This window comes from Mixophyes fleayi, chromosome 4 (assembly GCF_038048845.1).
Source record: "Mixophyes fleayi isolate aMixFle1 chromosome 4, aMixFle1.hap1, whole genome shotgun sequence".
In the NCBI taxonomy this organism is placed as follows: domain Eukaryota; kingdom Metazoa; phylum Chordata; class Amphibia; order Anura; family Limnodynastidae; genus Mixophyes; species Mixophyes fleayi.
The window spans coordinates 148786469-148805167 of NC_134405.1; the positions used below are offsets into that span (position 1 = coordinate 148786469).

An 18699-nucleotide genomic window follows, 5' to 3' on the forward strand; every position below is an offset into this window, starting at 1 on the left:
CTTTGCCTAATCTGTGGAATATATACGCACACATTCTGTGTATTCTCAGTAGCTGAATATCTGATTCTGTTGTAAAATAATCCTTTATCAGATTTGGAGGCACATGTTTTAATCTTTATCCTTGGGCCCCTATGTGGCTAGGACCCAAATTAGTCACTCAAAAACATAAAGGTGATTGTGTTTGTTTCAGTTCTCTGGGGTTAGTAACTTGTTCACTAATTGGTTCCATAGGACATCAAGGTAAATAATACAATTTCCCAAATGAGTTTGGTAACTACTGGCTGATATAAATTGGATTAGTGCAAAATTGAACCCAAATAATTTACCCACATACAGACTCGGAGCCACAGGTTTAGGCATTTAAATATTTTTATTTTATTCTACAATATTATAACAATTCCGCAAATGAAAATTTACCACTGACATTTGTACATACACTCTTTTCTACTGTTACACAAGGTTACACTATACATCTTAAGACATGCTTGCTGATAATTCAGCTTTTTAAATGGTGCATCCTATATTAGGATAAAGTAAATGGTACAAGGTGTACAAAACAGTTTGATGATTTATTGGATGTAAATCACAATCACAATATTATATCAGTTACTGGAAACCTCCATACATAACAATAAAGAAAGGAAATACCATACTACATTAAGCTAACTTATATAGTACATTATCTATTTCTATTCATTTACAAATACATTTACAAAAAGATTAAAATAAGAAGTTCATGGGATTTTGAAACCGTTTTACCCGTTTTACCATTAAAATCAAAAGCTCATCTCTAATGCCCCCCTTCCAATCGTTGGATATATAATAAATAAGATTCTGATAGTTTGATTCACAAGTGCTTTGTCTTTCCCTATCTATAGAGTTTTGCACACAGAGTTTTAAAACATATTCCTATCACCACCATTTCTCTCATGGTTTCAAAATGTAGTCTACTCTTACCTACAGTAAGTTGAATTGTTTCCTGATGGCAGAATATGCACATTATAGAGCGACTTAGTTAAAACATAATTGGACATAAATGTTTTCATGCAAATCCATTACTGTATCCATGAACATTAGATCATCTCAAGAAATGACTGCTTCCAGTTTTGGGTTCACAAATGAAAAGTTTTTGAACATATTTTGGTCCATGCTATTAATCAATGTTCTGTCTGTACTCGATAATCTTGCTTTCTCATTCAAAAATTCCTTGTCAAAGTTACTGCAGTCACTCGCAGATTTCTGATGGGGAAAAAGAAAAACATATAATTAACAAACACATAAATGCATTGTCTGAATCATGTTAGTTTTGAATAAGAAAGAGAGGGGGGGATTGATCTTTTTTATTTTGAAGCCCTTACAGTCTCCAGCTTCCTCTGTTAGATCTATTGTTAGCAGATGGCAGAGTGGGAATGTTAGCGGCTCATGTAGAGTTGAACGTATGGAAATTCTTTGCTGTAAGACACACATTTTTGTACTACGTATATGTACAAAACACATACATACATCCGTAAGCAGATTTTGGCGCATCTTACACTTATGATTCCTTATGACTGTAGTAGCAGAACTGAGAAAGGAAGGGGAGGATAAGCTTAGGACGAGTATACTACGCGAGTGTTCACATAATTGCAGCAAAGGTAGACCTGGATGCAGAAGCATATGTACCATTTCTCTTGTGGGTGCAGGTGCAATGATACTCAATAATGATGATGCTCAGCAGCACTAACTAGCTGCTCCTGATTGGCTGATTGCATATTGACCCCTCTAGCTGATACTTAAATTGGCGTGGCCGCTATATTACATAAAGTTGTGACAATCTATTCTCATTACTTAACTGTTATTTCTATAGACTATGGCAGTCAAACACATTCCCATTTGATTTATTAAAGGATAAAACAACAGATGTTTGTATTTAATTGAATTTAATTTATATATGTACTTGTGTTTGCATGTAATTACATTTTATATCGAAAAAGAGACTTTCGCATTTATTAATAACGGTCTAGACACTATTCTCTCTTGTGTATATGAAACATCAATTCATTATTGCATTGCGTACAAATAGGGCAATACGACTTTAGCAGTTATTGCTAACGCTGTCAAGTCACATCTCTATACTAAGCTATAATGGAGCTAAAGTATATACACTTGGTACTCCAGACACCTTGCGCAGAATCTAGGGATGTGCAGTAGTATCGATCTTGAGATGTGTCTGAATGAACATATTCACGTAAATGTGCTTTCTCATGCATACGTTTTTTCCAGCGTACGAATATATAATTTATAATCATATATTGCACATGTTGAGTACTTAAAGTTAAAAATGATCTTAAAGGCGTTGTCCACTTTTGAACAATGTTATCCTAATATAACCTTCTCCTTCCCAGCGCCGCAGAGTTTTCCCTGCATAAAATAGGTGAAGTGCAGGTTGGTCATCATCATCATCAGCTATTTATATAGCGCCACTAATTCCGCAGCGCTTTACAGAGAACTCACTCACACCAGTCCCTGCCCCATTGGAGCTTACAGTCTAAATTCCCCAACATATACACACACACAGACAGAAAGAGAGACTAGAGTCAATTTGATACCAGCCAATTAACCTACTAGTATGTTTTTTGAGTGTGGGAGGAAACCGGAGCACCCGAAGGAAACCCACGCAAACATAGTAAGAACATACAAACTCCACACAGATAAGGCCATGGTCGGGAATTGAACTCATGACCCCAGTGCTGTGAGGCAGAAGTGCTAACCACTAAGCCACCATGCTGCCCATAGAAAGTTGGCCATTGGACTTACCACTTTAGGTTTAAATGGTGGTTCAATTTCCCTCTTTTCCAACCTTTCCCAGTCAATCTGCTGGAAAAAGCAATGCTGACGAATGTTGCCTTTCACTCCAAGTCTTCTGTCTGGTTCTCTGACAAAGAGCTAAAGTATGCAAATATGATCAATGCAGGTTTGTAAAAGGGCACTGAGCACAATAATCAATTGAAATCCAGTCTTGGTAAAGAGCTGTATGAAGCCCAAAACGTCAACCTCTGTTTTTTATGGAATAAAGTCTTTAAAATTAGGAAAAGTCATGCAAGTGCCTCCTAATTATATTACTTAACATATGTATTACATATGTTACAACATATACATATAAAAAATACCAGTTGAAATGTTATGTCAAGTGTAGGCTCCAGTGCAAGGCGTTAAAGCCTCCCCCAGCAGTATGTCAACTCTAGTTGCAAATGAAGTCAACACTGTATATATCAGTGGAGTCTAATCCTCTAATGTTAAAGCTCTTGAAGCTGTGTTTCTATATAGACATGAGTGATCCATTTCATGGAAATATTGTTTCTTCACAATATAGAGGAATATACAATATAAGTTCTATCCATCTGTTCTCATTTATTTACACATATACATGTTATATGTTTTTTAAATGTATATGTGTTGCATATATTATTTGTATACTTCTCATTTTATTTCATATTTCATTAGTGCCATCTGCACCATATTGTTGTAATTTGCATTTTGTCTTTGGGTTTTATTTGGATGAAACCCTTGCTGTGGAGGGCTGCAGTTTGAGAGTTTTGTGCCGGATATCCTTTATTTGTTTTTATACATTAATGGGTGTAATTTGTAACCTACACCACAAATTCCCCTTGAATTTGTTTTTCAAATCTTAACAACCTTATAATAATTATACTTTCTAAATAAGACGCTTAATTGTAGGTATCGTTAGTTTTAGGTTGGTATATTGGGGGATTAGTGCAACCTTTTTATAAATGTGAAATATATTCTTTGTGTTTTGTTGCACTCGTTTGGTGTTTGTATTTTAAAAATGTGCTTGATGTCTACATGAAATACACTTTTACATTAAGGGGCTTGAATTTTACATGTCCAAAAAACCAGATAGTATTGTTTGCAATTATCAGTTTAGGTTTACAAACGAATATGATAGTTGTAAGCTGAATGAGGCCTCTGGCACTGCTATGACCCTTCCCCCTTCTCATAACATAACTTTATATAACTGCAGGAGGAAGAATGCAGTGATTGATTTGTGTGTACCATGCTTTTTGAAATGATTCCTCCTGCAGTCATGTATAAGAAGCACAGTGATTGGCATTGTGAGTTGGAGATGGTGCTGGGATACAGTCCTTGGAGAAGTCCACGTTGTACAAACACCGCATGGATAACAGAATAATTGGTTTTGTTTTGTAAATATAAGGTTCCATCTGCCTGAGTACTACATTCATGTCATTTGGGCTAAAGTTAATAAGAATCTCTTGAGAATGTAATAATACTCACCACAAATGAGGTGACTAAACATCAGCTATTAAATATTGATATATATGTCTGGGGATTTATGTTTGTGTTACGTAAAAAACATTTCTATGTAAACTGTATTTTCGTAAATAAGCTACTATGATAATATGATTCCCATGTTTGCCAGTTGGTCTTCAGTCAGATGTTTAATGCTGAAACTCCAATATACTAAATTCTCCTTAGAAAAATGAATGAATAATGACTTCAAACGATCTGCATTAGGTTGCATGGACTATTATAATCTATAAAGGCAAATGTGCATTTGAATTACTCAAAAGGTAAATATGTAATTTTAAATAAATATATGCTCTTGTACTTTCTCATGTAGCAATAATAAAATGAGGATGCAAAGGGGTCTGTTTAGTTTCTACATTGTACATTAATATTAAAGCTGGACACATTCGGGCTGATCCTGTCTCGGTCTATCCAATCAGGCCACACTCTGGCTGTTCAGAGCTTGGGATGAGAGATCACACACTGCGCATGTTACTGCTGAGGACTGCACAAAAGCCAGTAGTGGTCTGTATTGTCCAGCATGATTTTATAATGATCCAAGCGATTTTGATTGGTAATTTTGGGTTTGCTCACATTATGATATTGGGCCAGTTGGCAAAAAGAAATATTGCAGTGCATGTGGCCATCTTTAGGCTTGCATAGAATAGTACAAAGTGCCCTTAAATTGTTCAAATGCCTGAAGGGTATGAACATTTTAAAACTAAAAAAATAACTTTATGCACAATTGAGTGGTCATAAGTTAAGCTTCAACAAATATCATGGCACCCATATGGCTCCAAAAACATCATAAATGAGCATTTTCTGTATATCCTCTTAGAATGGGAGACCGTGAAATAGCCTTCAAATAAGCACATAAGTCCAAGTACTGTTGATATATTTAACCAGGTAACTCTATGTTTAAGAATTTTATAGTACTCTTGAATATTGTACTAACTTGCAAGCTTTAAGCTTTTAATAACTTATTATGTAATAAGTGTTATACTAAAAGTATCTTGCATTGTTGCTGGTAAACTCATACTTAACTACAGAAACAAAACAATACACTTGTTCCCATTAAAATAAATACATAGATGTGGAAATGGGTATATGTCAATGATAAAACTGTGCATACCATAACTAACATATCTCTCGCTTCTTTACTGAGAAAACGGGGATACAATGGGTCATCCATGCGTATGGACTGAAACAATTGTTCTTCATCTATGCCACGAAATGGAGATTGACCAATTAACATTTCATAGACAAGTACTCCAAACGACCACCAATCAACTGAATAACTGTATTTTTGTCCAAGTAAAATCTACAATAGAAAACAGAGATGGATAGCTGGTTACTAGAGTCTCTGAAAAACACAACTACATGTATCGCAACTCTTATGCATTTCTTAAAAAAACATCATCAATTCTTCATCCATGAGTCTATGTACTGTGCAATGTATATTTCGGGTTTTGTCACCATGGACCACCAGAAGAAAGGTGTTTAAGTTCAGCAAACAAAATGGGCATATCTCCCTTGGTTATAATTCATCTTGAAGTAAAAGGCTTTGTTCCCAAAGCAACATCAGACAACAGCAAAACTTATAGGGTACATTTTTAAATGTTTATTTGCTCAGAAAAGAGACTCATGACAGCTCAGATTTGTAACAGTGTAAAAGGATTTCCTCCGTTGATGGGTTTTAATCTCCTTAATATTCTGGCAAATGTATGGATGACCATTTAATACCGTTATATGTGACTATTACCGTCAACAGCTATGATCTATTTATGTGATGTTTACCCTACCCTTAGTCCAAGAAATAATGTCCAAAAGGAGCTAAGAATTTGTAGACTAATCTAGGACAGGATTAATACTATATTTAGGTAAATATTATATAAAAAATGTGATGTGGCATTTTAATGATTTGGAATACACTCATGAACACTTGCAAACCCCATGTGATTGTCCTGTGATAGTTCTCATTCTGCTATACATTTACCATTCGGATTCCACAAACTGCCCCTGTCCTTACCCCTGTTTTCACACTGTACAGGGAGATTATGCATACTATCAGTATGTGTATTTATGTATGTTTACATAAAGTATATGTCTGCACAGAATAGGGTCTGGTGCACTACAGAGCACAGCTCAGAGTACACACCTCTGGGGCAATATAATCAGGAGTTCCACAGAAAGTGCTTGTTTTCACATCTCCAAACATGTTCTCTTTACACATTCCAAAGTCGGCTATCTTAATATGTCCGTCCATATCCAGGAGCACATTATCTAACTTCAGGTCTCTGAAACATAGTGCAACAGCTTATAGTTAAATAAATGTACTTTACAATTTGATAGAAACCTCAGTTATGTCAATAATGAATGATCTATTAAGTTTTATTTCATTCACAAAAATTGAAAAGCACAACAGAAAGTAGATAAAGAATCAACTTTAGCACAAAAAAAGTGGAGAAAACTATATATCCAATGGAATCACATGAAGTTGAAGTAGTTTACAAGCTGTAATAGCCCATCCATTCTAACCCATCATCTATGTCTACCGACTTGGTAAACCGAAGAGCTAAAAGACCATATGGCAGAAATCCACTCTGGGATAAGATGTGGCTCAGAGCCCCCAACTAACATATGACTCATATTGACGCTGTTATTTTAGTTAGAGCTGTTTGATCTTTGGAATCAGCTGAATAAATATATTGTACACAATATGACAACTATTCTATAGTCATATTAATGTATTATATGTTTACAATTAGATTATTTATCACTCCTCTAGCTTGACACCGCCTTTATTTTGTTAAATACAGAGATGTTTTTTAAGGAAATGCAACCATACATATTAGTCCATTTTCAGGCCCTTCTTTCACTAATACTGATATTTAAATCTGTGGGTGTGATGCTCTAGATAAAAAATATAAATGCTTTATATTACAAATAGAATGTTACCTGTATACCACTTCCTTGGAATGGAGAAACTGGAGACCACAAACAATTTCTGCAGCATAAAAACTAAAAAAAAGCAAAGAACAAATTCATTAAAAAGGAAATGAAATATACAGCATATTCTACCCTAAAGTTAGATGTTACAAAACTATCCCTTAACCATAGGAAAACTCTGCTTAATCTATACACTTTATTCCCCACAGCTTAACTGAAATAAAAACGGATAATGATTAACTTGAATTCTATATAAATATAAAACATTTTTTTGAATCTATGGTACCGTTTGGATTAATTCATGTAACCACGTAAATAAGACAGTGAATAAAAAGAGTTAAAAGTTGTGATTGTTATCATCTAAACACTCTGATATTTAGCGGTATCATTTATTAGTTGTAGTTTTCAGAGTAGTAGCAATAAATACACATTGATGACAAGTAATTTTGTTTGAATGTAAAACAGATTTCTCTAGGGAAACAGAATATTGACTGAAACAAGCTGTTAGCCTCACGGAGTATAAACTGTTTTATTGTCAACTGAATGCTATTGCTAATATCATGCTAACACAAAATGTCAACAAAAAAGTTTAATTTTACCATAACTGTCTCCAAGGCTATTTAAAGTATTGCAAACCACTTTACACAGATGGATACCTTCAATATAGAGTTGCAGAGTGAGGGTGACAGATTTGTCCTATGGTAACTAAATATCACGCCAGAAACTTGCATGTTAGTATTGGTTCTGCTGCAAATAAGTCTTGATACACAATGCTGTAAACAGCTGAAAATCAGACAGTTACTAAGTACATTTAGTCATCTCCTTACGTTGCTCTGGCAAGATCAAACTTATGGCAGCTTTGGATATGGAACATGAGATCTCCACCGTTGAGGTACTCCATGACAAAAAACAGGTTCTCCTGCAAGAGAGAAAGAAGGAAGGTTGTAGATACTGTGTTCTAGCACTATGTCTTCTACTACTATGTTGTTATAAGGTATGTATAATTATTATGTTGCTGTTGTGAATTTATTATATTAGTTTTTCACATTTCCAATTTTGAAGATCTGTTGTTGTCCCTAATAATATCTTTATTTTCTAATACCAGTGAAGTGCATAGTATTTATTTGTCAACGTTTGTTTACTGCCAGCGTACTCTGCATCGCTTTACAGTTGGGCTACTCCATCTCTTCTTCTGTATGTTGGCAGCAATCATCAATGTTTGATCTTATTCTATATTCAGAGATTTATTGAATGTGCATATTTAAATGGGTTATCCACCTTCACATCATTTTAATTTGTTGACTTATACATGACCTTCAACTTTTACTATATGCGTTGCGTTGTCTTTCTAACTTTTTTCTGTTCTTATGCCACATATTTGTATTCATTACTTTAATATGGAAAACCCTTTAAAAATACTAGATAACTATTAACATCTTGTCCATGCATCATGAATGTTGTGATGATGGTGAGGTTTAATGTCCAGTTATGATTACAGTGTAGTGCATGTGACATAGCTGTAACTGCTCAAAAACAAAATATCCCTTGAATCTGTTGGTAAATTGTCTCCAAATGCTAGAAACCATACAAATACAAGCAACATGAAATACCGACTACACATTGCAATATGTATAACAAATAATAACGAATAAAATACATTTTACAATGCAAATACATCAATCTCTCTTCAGAGGGCTTACTGCCTAAAAATAACATTTGTATGTGCTATCTAAGACACATTGCTGAGCACTTCCTTGGGAAAGCTTGCTGTTCCATACAAATAGCCTTTAATGTAATGGAATATGGTAGACATGCTGCCACTCTTCACTGCATGAAAGGCTTATAGACTGCCAGAGTCACTCATCTTGTGCAAAGCTTTCATGTGCAGCGTGAACATCAAGCTGGGTGCAAGGTCACAGCGAACCAGGAATCAATTCTTAACCAGCACGACACTTGAATTTAAAGGTGGCTTAAACATCTTTACACTTTGTCAGCACCTCTTCCTATGCCTCATATTTTTACCATTTGACTTTTAAACACTATCTTTGATTGAATTGTGTTCGATGGCAAAAGGACAAAATAGTAATTGGCTGTTAAATGAAGCGCAAAGTGTTAGGTGATTTATAAAGCCAAACTCAGTGGTTTGTGCAGTTATTCACTGGGCTAAGAAATGTATTACTGTAGTGATAATAGGAAAAACATCTTTCATTCACATTATTTGTACAAAGTTGTGCTTTGCAGAATAAATTATATACTCGGAAAAGTACTTTTAATTTTTAAAATAAGAGCAAAAGTTTATAATGCTACTTTCACACTAAGGGCCTGATTCATTAAGGGAAGTTAAGTAAAAAAATTGAGTAAGTAGTCTCCTGGACAAAACCATGTTACAATGCAAGGGGTGCAAATTAGTTTTCTATTTTGTACATAAGTTAAATACTGTCAGTTTTTTCATGTAGCACACAAATACTTGATATCTTATTTGTACACTGAAATGTAAAGTTAATATTTGTGTGCTACATGAAAAAACAGGCAGTATTTAACTTATGTGCAAAATAGAAAACTGATTTACACCCCTTGCATTGTCACATGGTTTTGTCCAGGAGACTACTTACTCAATTTTTTTTACTTAACCTTCCTTAATGAATCAGGCCCTAAGGGAGGAATTCAATTAGCATTGAAATTTGGGACTTAATACAATGCCTTAGTGACCGTCCCCCCCCCACCCCCCTTGGGGATCAATGAGGGAATAAATAACTAATCTAATAGCAGCTAAGATTTACATAGAGTTTTTGACTTTGAGCATCTATTAGCACCATATACGGATCACTTTGGTCGATTATATGACAATAATGTTCCCCTCCCTAGCATAATATAATCACTGGACATGATTATAGTATGTTTATATTACTGTTAATATGCTTTCAGACTAAATAGATATACTGTGAATGGCATCCAGTAAGTGAAGATGTACCATGTAGCTGTCTACAGTTGAGAATAAGAATACATACTGACATCTAGACAGGGCGTGCAACTGGTCAACATAAAAATTGTAGGAAATCATTGTTAGGGACAAAATTTCCAAGGTCAAATCTTTAACTGTGATGGTCCCTGGCACATGAAGACTATTAACAACTTTGTAATATTGTAGAGATATTATATATATAATATTACACAATATATAATATTATGTGCATATATATATATATGTACGTACACACATAAACAAACTTTATTTACACTTCAGTAGAGCATTAGCAGGTATATTTACTAATACAGGGCTGGTTTACTATCACCGCTTATTAGAAATCCAGCTTAAGTCTTGAGTGATGCCAGAAAAATATAGTAAAAACTAAGAATGAATATTTAAAAGATAAAATAAAAGATGTATATATATTTAGAAGCCATTGAAAAAATGCTGTATTCTAACAATAAAGCATTTTTTCATGCATTCTCTTCTGTTATTCAGTTATCACCATGCTGAGATGGTGATAGAGTGTCTTACCACTGGAGGGCCAGCAACAGCACTGAGCTATTGCCGTCAATTACCCCTTTATGCATAGGGCAAAGCCCTATGTCTAGCGAGACACACGTTTTAGCCGGACATTGGGTTTTTCGCCCTATAATAAATAGAACCCTAGGTGTCAAATTGTAAGTAAGAGGATTTCTGTGACTATTGTAATCAAGTGACATCAACACCATATACCTATATACCTGGTAATGCTGTTTTGCTAAACTGATGTTACCTTTGTTTGAAATGTACAGTAAAGATGTGTCAGGAAAGGATTTTCCCAGGCAAGTGAAAGGATTCTTTTCTCCACCATGGTACATTCAACATCATCATCCATGAGTACTACTTCTTTCTTCAACACTTTCATTGCAAAAAACTGATTTGTCTCCTTCCATTCTGCTAGGAAAACCTACAAATACAGTGGTTATACGTTTTAATATGATTTAAAGAATTGCGACATTGGTTTTAGCAAATGAGAATATTAATAAGACACTGAAAATGAATCAGATTGGCAGGTATGAGTTACTTAAAGGGGCAAAAACCCTGAATATAACTAACTATATACATATAGGCAAAACAATGCTAATTATTTTGGGGGAAAATGTAAAAAGTTTTTAGTTAACAATTTGATCAAAGTGTTATATAGCACTTCACCGTGACCTCTTCATCTACACATTAGAACTTATGGCCAGGGGAGGGCTGCTGGATGCCAATGAGACAGTCTCAATCCTAAAATTGTGCAGACACCCAATAAAAAACAAAATCCACTCCGATAGTGCCCTGGTCAGAATAAGACCCCTGGCTCAAGGGCTTTGTATTAACAAAATTAATCACTGTGCCACCATGCTGGCCAGATGCTGGCCACTAGCAAAAATGACTTTTTAAAGTGATAACACCTCAGTCACCTATGGAGTGGTCCCAAAATAAATAGATAAAAGTCTATACGATTTTGCCACAATGTTTGAGTACAAGGGAGAACTATAGTGGATGCAGGGGGAGCAGCCACTACAGGTCTCCCCCCATATGCCCGCCCCCCCTGTCTCAAAAAGAGCAGAGCAAAGGCCTCTTCTGGGATGTGCATGCTTGGCCCAAGAGAGAAGAAATGCATCTCTGTGCCCCAACCTGAATTTTGCTATGGGGTACGGCAATGCATTGTACCAACCTTAGGAGCACCATACATAACAATTCATATAAAAATACAACATAGCTTCCAAAACATTGTATTTTAGAAATTATTACTATTACTGTAGAAATTGCTGGTAAGCTATACCATCATCACTCCTACTGCTTTGATTGTAAAACTATCAAATTCTATTAGCTTACATTATCCATTCCGCCACTTCAACCATCGGTAATAACAATACATACGTACTATATAAATAGTGAAACGTTACCTTTCCAAAGCTTCCTTTCCCTAGCATCTTATGCAGGACAAAGTCAGTAAATGTCAATTTCATGTGACTGCATGGCTCTTCTATACGCTGTCCCAGCTCTGCTGTAGTTTGTGGATATTTAGTTTCTTCTACTGGTAACTCCCAAGAAATGCCCTGGCACTCTGATGTAGACAGGATACACATATAAACAAATCATTTAGTAGTTATGTTGTTACAGAAGAACTATTAATGCTAGTACAATATTGCATAATTCATTGTTCTTAGAAAACATGATGGTAAATATTTTTTTGGGGAACTGGAGAATCCCTTAATATATAAAAGGCATTGATCTCTTGACATCATATTTATAGTTTTCCATAAGTGCAAAAGTGTCTAGTACTTTTATCATGCTTTTTTAATAAAATTACTAGTATTTAATAATTATAGCGTGGCTATAGTTTTACTTAACAGTATTTCAGCTCAGTGGTAGTCATTTCTACAACTATCATAACACTACTTTCATCTTCGTATTCCCGACGTACGTTGTAAACGTGACACTATTATTGGTGGTGTTAAGGGGGCAATGATAGTATGCACCGGCAGGGCAATAGTTTTTAGTAATCGTTCTATATTGTCCTGCCGGCGCATACTTGCATTGCCCCCTTAACACCACCAATAATAATGTTGCACTTGGATGGGTGGAAATACTTGCAATTCAACTTTTCAACAGTAGGGAGTACGAAGATGTCGACTATAATAGTTTTGTGATCAGAATGTCGGGGTAAATAGTGTTGGGGTTATCATCATCGAAATTTTGTACCCAACCCATTTCATCTCTTCTCCAAACTGTTACTTTTTTAACAAACACAAATTATCCCTGCCTTTGTGATACCACCCCCTTTTACGCAGGTTATACGTGCCTACACTCCCAGAATGTTACTCCCAAATCTGGGAGTCTCCTGGACATTGCGTGGCGGGGTCATAACAGAGTGATTGTATTGCCACTCATGAGTGCATGAGTGTGCGTTGCATTGTGCGTATTGGGTGTGTGAGTGTGTGTTGTTTGTGTATTCCACTGTATCACTGCCCAACAATTAGGCAAATGGGACGGTCCTACCATTAAATTGCACCAGGTGGCTAAAAGATTAAAAAGACTACCTCCACAAATACTATCGAAGTCACTATCTCACCCAATCGGGAGCTCTTTTGTGAGTGTATTTTATTTCCTACAATCATGTTTTTGAAAGACATTGCACAATGATTGTTTTAATGGATTAAGAATAACAACGTTCTCAGTTTAAATTCCCTGACCCTGGAGGACTTTTTTTCAATCTTTTTTGTAAGCATTGACCCTGCCCTACACAAGAGAACGGTATTTATTTCCTAATAAGTTGCAATTCAACAATAATTTAGATGAGACTTTTTTACACTTTAGACAATACATTTTTATAGTATGGTGTGCACTATGTATCTATTTTTCCATTTTCATGCTAAATACCTCAAATTTGTATTGTACTTTCAAATACATAATCAGCACTTATATTTATTTTCATTGGAGATCATTAAAAAGTGCAGATTATGTTTTTAAAAGTACAATATAATTGACAACTCTATGACTATAGAGGGATTGGATACATTATTGGTGCCTCGGTCAAACAGTTTACTGTGGACTGAAGGATTCAATTGAAAACTTTTAAATAGGTTATTGAAGTCTGGAAATACCATTACCAAATAAGAGTCTATAATTCTAAACAGATATTTCAATATTAACTTGAGATAAAGAATTGGATGTGTGCACCATCCTATTCATGGTTTAAGAGTTTTACAGGTGTTCAGGACTACGTCATTCTTTGAGATTTGATCAATTATTTATTAATGTTTTTAGGTTATGTTATGATTCTATGTTTTCTTAAATGTATTTATTTTAAAATGCTATTTTGGATGGTGGTTTCAGTATTATATGCGTCTTTTTTTGTTAGTTTGTATTTTTGTCTGTATTCAATTTGTTTGTAATCCCTAGTTAAATTGATCATTTAATTATTAACCTCATAAAATAGTTTGGATGAGAAATTATCTCATGTTACAAGATATTACACCTCATGGCTCCATTGTCATGAATTCAGCTCGCAAAATGGTTGGCGTCAATAAGGCTCATTTATGACTGTGCAAAAGTGAAAATTTGCAGAGTCATTGTTGTATTTGTGATATCATGATTGTGTTCATGCTTCCATGCTGATATGTGGGCAACAATGATGGCTTCTAGGGGAGTGCTAAAGTTTGTACTCGCCCATAGGAGGAGTTTAGCAGATCAGGAAGTGCCATACTAAACCATGTTACCACTTTGTCTGTTTGTTATTAACTCTTGTTTTATTGCAGTGTTTGTTCGCAGTTGCTGGCGTCTGTATAAAAAAATGGTAATAATAATGAATGGGTATGCACCTTGAAATTTCGCATGGTAGACAACGAGGCGCACTTGCACCAGAAAAAATAGCCCGTGTCTGCATGTTTTGTCGTTCATAAATAAGCCTTACTGTGTGCGGTCAACAGGTGCAGTTTACCCACCCCTCTCCATAGGCAAACCGAAGGGGGGGGGGGTTCCTAGTGCCTGGTAACCCCCCTCCAAGCCTGGGGCACTGTATAATTGAGGTGGCTGGACCCTGCTCCCGCTTCACACAGCTCTGGTTGAAAAGGGAGAGCTGCGTGCACCTAACAGTAGTGCACACAGCATTGCCCATGTATATTATGGAGATAGGAAGAGTTGGACAGCAGCCAAGCACTGTTTAAAATTATAGCCACACCCACTGGCGGCGTGGTGTGGAAACCCCCCTCTACAAATCCTGCGTTTGCCCCTGCTCTCCATCACAATTACAAGCTGTATGCAGTGTAGCAACATGCATTTTCACCCAGAACTCTTCACATTACTATTGTGCATCCGTGAGGTAATGTTCGTGTAATTTAACAAAGGACAAATATATGACACAGTTTACAAGCAATATATTTGTATTAATATTTTTTGTAGGAACTTTGTTTTTTTATGTGGTGTGTAGTTTTACACCTTTTAGAAGATATTGATACAAGTTATAAATGTGTATGCTACAATATTTCAGTGCATGTCACATACCTTTCCTGGCAGATAAAACGAATGGCTGGTCTTGAGTTGTGCTCCTGCAGCCAACTTCAATAGGGCCTTCTCTGTAAATATGTTCCGAATCTCGTTGTCGTCTACCCTGGGATCGGGAAACAGCATAGCTCATCAGAAACTGGCAATAGAAGTTAACTATCCCAAGATATGGAAAACTAGTGCTTACTGTTAAATTACTGCAAGAGTCATTAATGATTGCATGGTGTAGAGTGTCGAAGTCGTATAATTGGATGAACGAAAGTATATTGGTTAATATTGTTTTGCCATGCGATTGCGATCCGTACGCCACGTAACACGTGGAATGGTGCGATCGCACGGTAAAATACGCACGCACACACTCGCACTACAACATTTAGTTATTTATATAATTCATATTCATATTGGTTCCGTTACACTGTAATTTATGAGCAGATAGTATTTGGTTTATTATTAGTCTATATATATATATATATATATATATATATATATATATATATAATGATTATATTAGAGATGGTCACTGACCCCCGTGTTTTGGTTTTGGATTCGGTTTTGGATCTGGATTACCGTCGTGTTTTGGTTTTGGTTTTGGTTTTGCAAAACCGCCATTGCGTGTTTTGGTTTTGGTTTTGGTTTTGTTTGGTTTTGTTTTGCTATTTTTTTGGAAAATCCATGTTTTTGGGCCTAAATTAACCCAATTTAGTGCTCCAACTGTTTTAGAGACAAGTAATCTAATTGTTGAGGTAATAAATCATCCAAAAAAACAGTTTAATTCTTCGTTGGTAGGCCTATTCTACACACAAAACAGATTGTCTTCCTCTCCATCTATGCATATTGGCAATGCAGCCATCGTCTTTGAATGTATATTACACCCTACACTTATAGTTAAATATGTAAAGAAATGGAAAAAGCCAGTTTGGTTTCTGTCTCTCAAGGCCCCCCTCCACTTGTATAAAATAGCAAAAAATTCAGCCATTATAGACTGTACAATATTAATTGACATGGAGAAAGCCAGTTTGGTTTCTGTCTCTCTAGGCCCCCCTCCACTTGTATAAAATACTAAAAAATTCAGCCATTATAGACTGTACAATATTAATTGACATGGAGAAAGACAGTTTGGGGTCACTCTGTCTCTCTAGGCCCCCCTCCACTTGTATAAAATACCAAAAAATTCAGCCATTATAGACTGTACAATATTAATTGACATGGAGAAAGCCAGTTTGGTTTCTGTCTCTCTAGGCCCCCCTCCACTTGTATAAAATACTAAAAAATTCAGCCATTATAGACTGTACAATATTAATTGACATGGAGAAAGACAGTTTGGGGTCACTCTGTCTCTCTAGGCCCCCCTCCACTTGTATAAAATACTAAAAAATTCAGCCATTATAGACTGTACAATATTAATTGACATGGAGAAAGACAGTTTGGGGTCACTCTGTCTCTCTAGGCCCCCCTCCACTTGTATAAAATACCAAAAAATTCAGCCATTATAGACTGTACAATATTAATTGACATGGAGAAAGCCAGTTTGGTTTCTGTCTCTCTAGGCCCCCCTCCACTTGTATAAAATACTAAAAAATTCAGCCATTATAGACTGTACAATATTAATTGACATGGAGAAAGACAGTTTGGGGTCACTCTGTCTCTCTAGGCCCCCCTCCACTTGTATAAAATACCAAAAAATTCAGCCATTATAGACTGTACAATATTAATTGACATGGAGAAAGCCAGTTTGGTTTCTGTCTCTCTAGGCCCCCCTCCACTTGTATAAAATACTAAAAAATTCAGCCATTATAGACTGTACAATATTAATTGACATGGAGAAAGACAGTTTGGGGTCACTCTGTCTCTCTAGGCCCCCCTCCACTTGTATAAAATACTAAAAAATTCAGCCATTATAGACTGTACAATATTAATTGACATGGAGAAAGACAGTTTGGGGTCACTCTGTCTCTCTAGGCCCCCCTCCACTTGTATAAAATACCAAAAAATTCAGCCATTATAGACTGTACAATATTAATTGACATGGAGAAAGCCAGTTTGGTTTCTGTCTCTCTAGGCCCCCCTCCACTTGTATAAAATACTAAAAAATTCAGCCATTATAGACTGTACAATATTAATTGACATGGAGAAAGACAGTTTGGGGTCACTCTGTCTCTCTAGGCCCCCCTCCACTTGTATAAAATACTAAAAAATTCAGCCATTATAGACTGTACAATATTAATTGACATGGAGAAAGACAGTTTGGGGTCACTCTGTCTCTCTAGGCCCCCCTCCACTTGTATAAAATACCAAAAAATTCAGCCATTATAGACTGTACAATATTAATTGACATGGAGAAAGCCAGTTTGGTTTCTGTCTCTCTAGGCCCCCCTCCACTTGTATAAAATACTAAAAAATTCAGCCATTATAGACTGTACAATATTATGAAAAATGGACAAAGCCAGTTTAGGGTCACTCTGTCTATGACACCCTACCCTTAAGGATAAATTGCCCTAACAGCAGCCTTTCAAGATGGTATGTGATATGGAAATGCCACAAGTCCCTTTCCTCTTTGGGGGTAGATTGCACCCTACACTTACATAGAAAGTTTTAAAAAGATGTTATCGGCATCATCTTCAGCTTCATCCTCACCCTCATCAGTGTGTACGTCATCATCACAGACTATCAATTCATCGCCGCTTGAATCCGCCATTAGAGAACAGTCAGTGCTTGGATGTCTTGGATGGTGAAGGCCTTCCTCGTGGAAGATGTAGTTCATTTTTATAAACATCATTTTCTCCACATTTTTGGGAAGTAACCTTCTACGGCGATCACTGACTAAGTTCCCTGCTGTGCTGAACACTCGTTCAGAGTACACACTGGAGGGTGGGCAGCTTAGGTATTGCAAAGCAAGTTTGTACATGGGTTTCCAAATGGCCTGCTTTTCTTCCCAGTAAGGAAAGGGACTGTCTGACATTTCCATATCAACTACCTCTTGAAAGTAATCCTCCACCATCCTTTGCATGTTTATACTCATATTGGATGGACTTATGGGCAAAGTGACACATTTTTTTGAAAAATCCTTCAAACCAGCCCAGATGTTAAATTGTTCTCGTCTGCCCCCTGTGTCTTCCCTGCTTCTTTTTTGGAAATTTAATTTTTTACGAGCAACAGCTTGAGAAAGTGAAGGAGGACACGTCGTCAAGCCGAGGCCCAGTTCAGCGGCCAACTTGCTGAGCAATAGCTCCTTGCAAAAGTTCACATCTCGCTCATTTACAAGTAAAGACTCAATGTAGGTTTTAAACCTTGGATCAAGCACAGTGGCCAAAACGTACTGATCCGAGTTCAAGATCTTAATAACTCGAGGATCATTGTGAAGCGAATTAAGTACTTGATCGACAAGGCCAACATACTTTGCTGAATTGCTTGCTTTCAGCTCCTCCTTCATTTTCTCAAGCTGC

The 18699-nt window shown here is 36.1% G+C and overlaps 1 protein-coding gene across 2 annotated transcripts in view; it reads right to left on the reverse strand.

Moving 5' to 3' along the window:
• Positions 1 to 361: 361 nt before the first annotated feature.
• PRKCQ (protein kinase C theta) overlaps positions 362 to 18699 on the reverse strand; it is a 110600-nt gene continuing 92262 nt past the window's right edge. For both annotated transcript variants that reach the window (XM_075208588.1, XM_075208586.1), the window contains 9 exons: positions 15257 to 15362; positions 12157 to 12317; positions 10998 to 11171; positions 8082 to 8173; positions 7264 to 7326; positions 6464 to 6602; positions 5438 to 5626; positions 2797 to 2925; positions 362 to 1239 (listed from right to left, as the gene is read on the reverse strand). In XM_075208588.1, the coding sequence (XP_075064689.1) occupies positions 1084 to 1239; positions 2797 to 2925; positions 5438 to 5626; positions 6464 to 6602; positions 7264 to 7326; positions 8082 to 8173; positions 10998 to 11171; positions 12157 to 12317; positions 15257 to 15362 (1209 nt within the window). In that variant the 3' untranslated portion in view covers positions 362 to 1083. The remainder of the gene's footprint in view (positions 1240 to 2796; positions 2926 to 5437; positions 5627 to 6463; positions 6603 to 7263; positions 7327 to 8081; positions 8174 to 10997; positions 11172 to 12156; positions 12318 to 15256; positions 15363 to 18699) is intronic.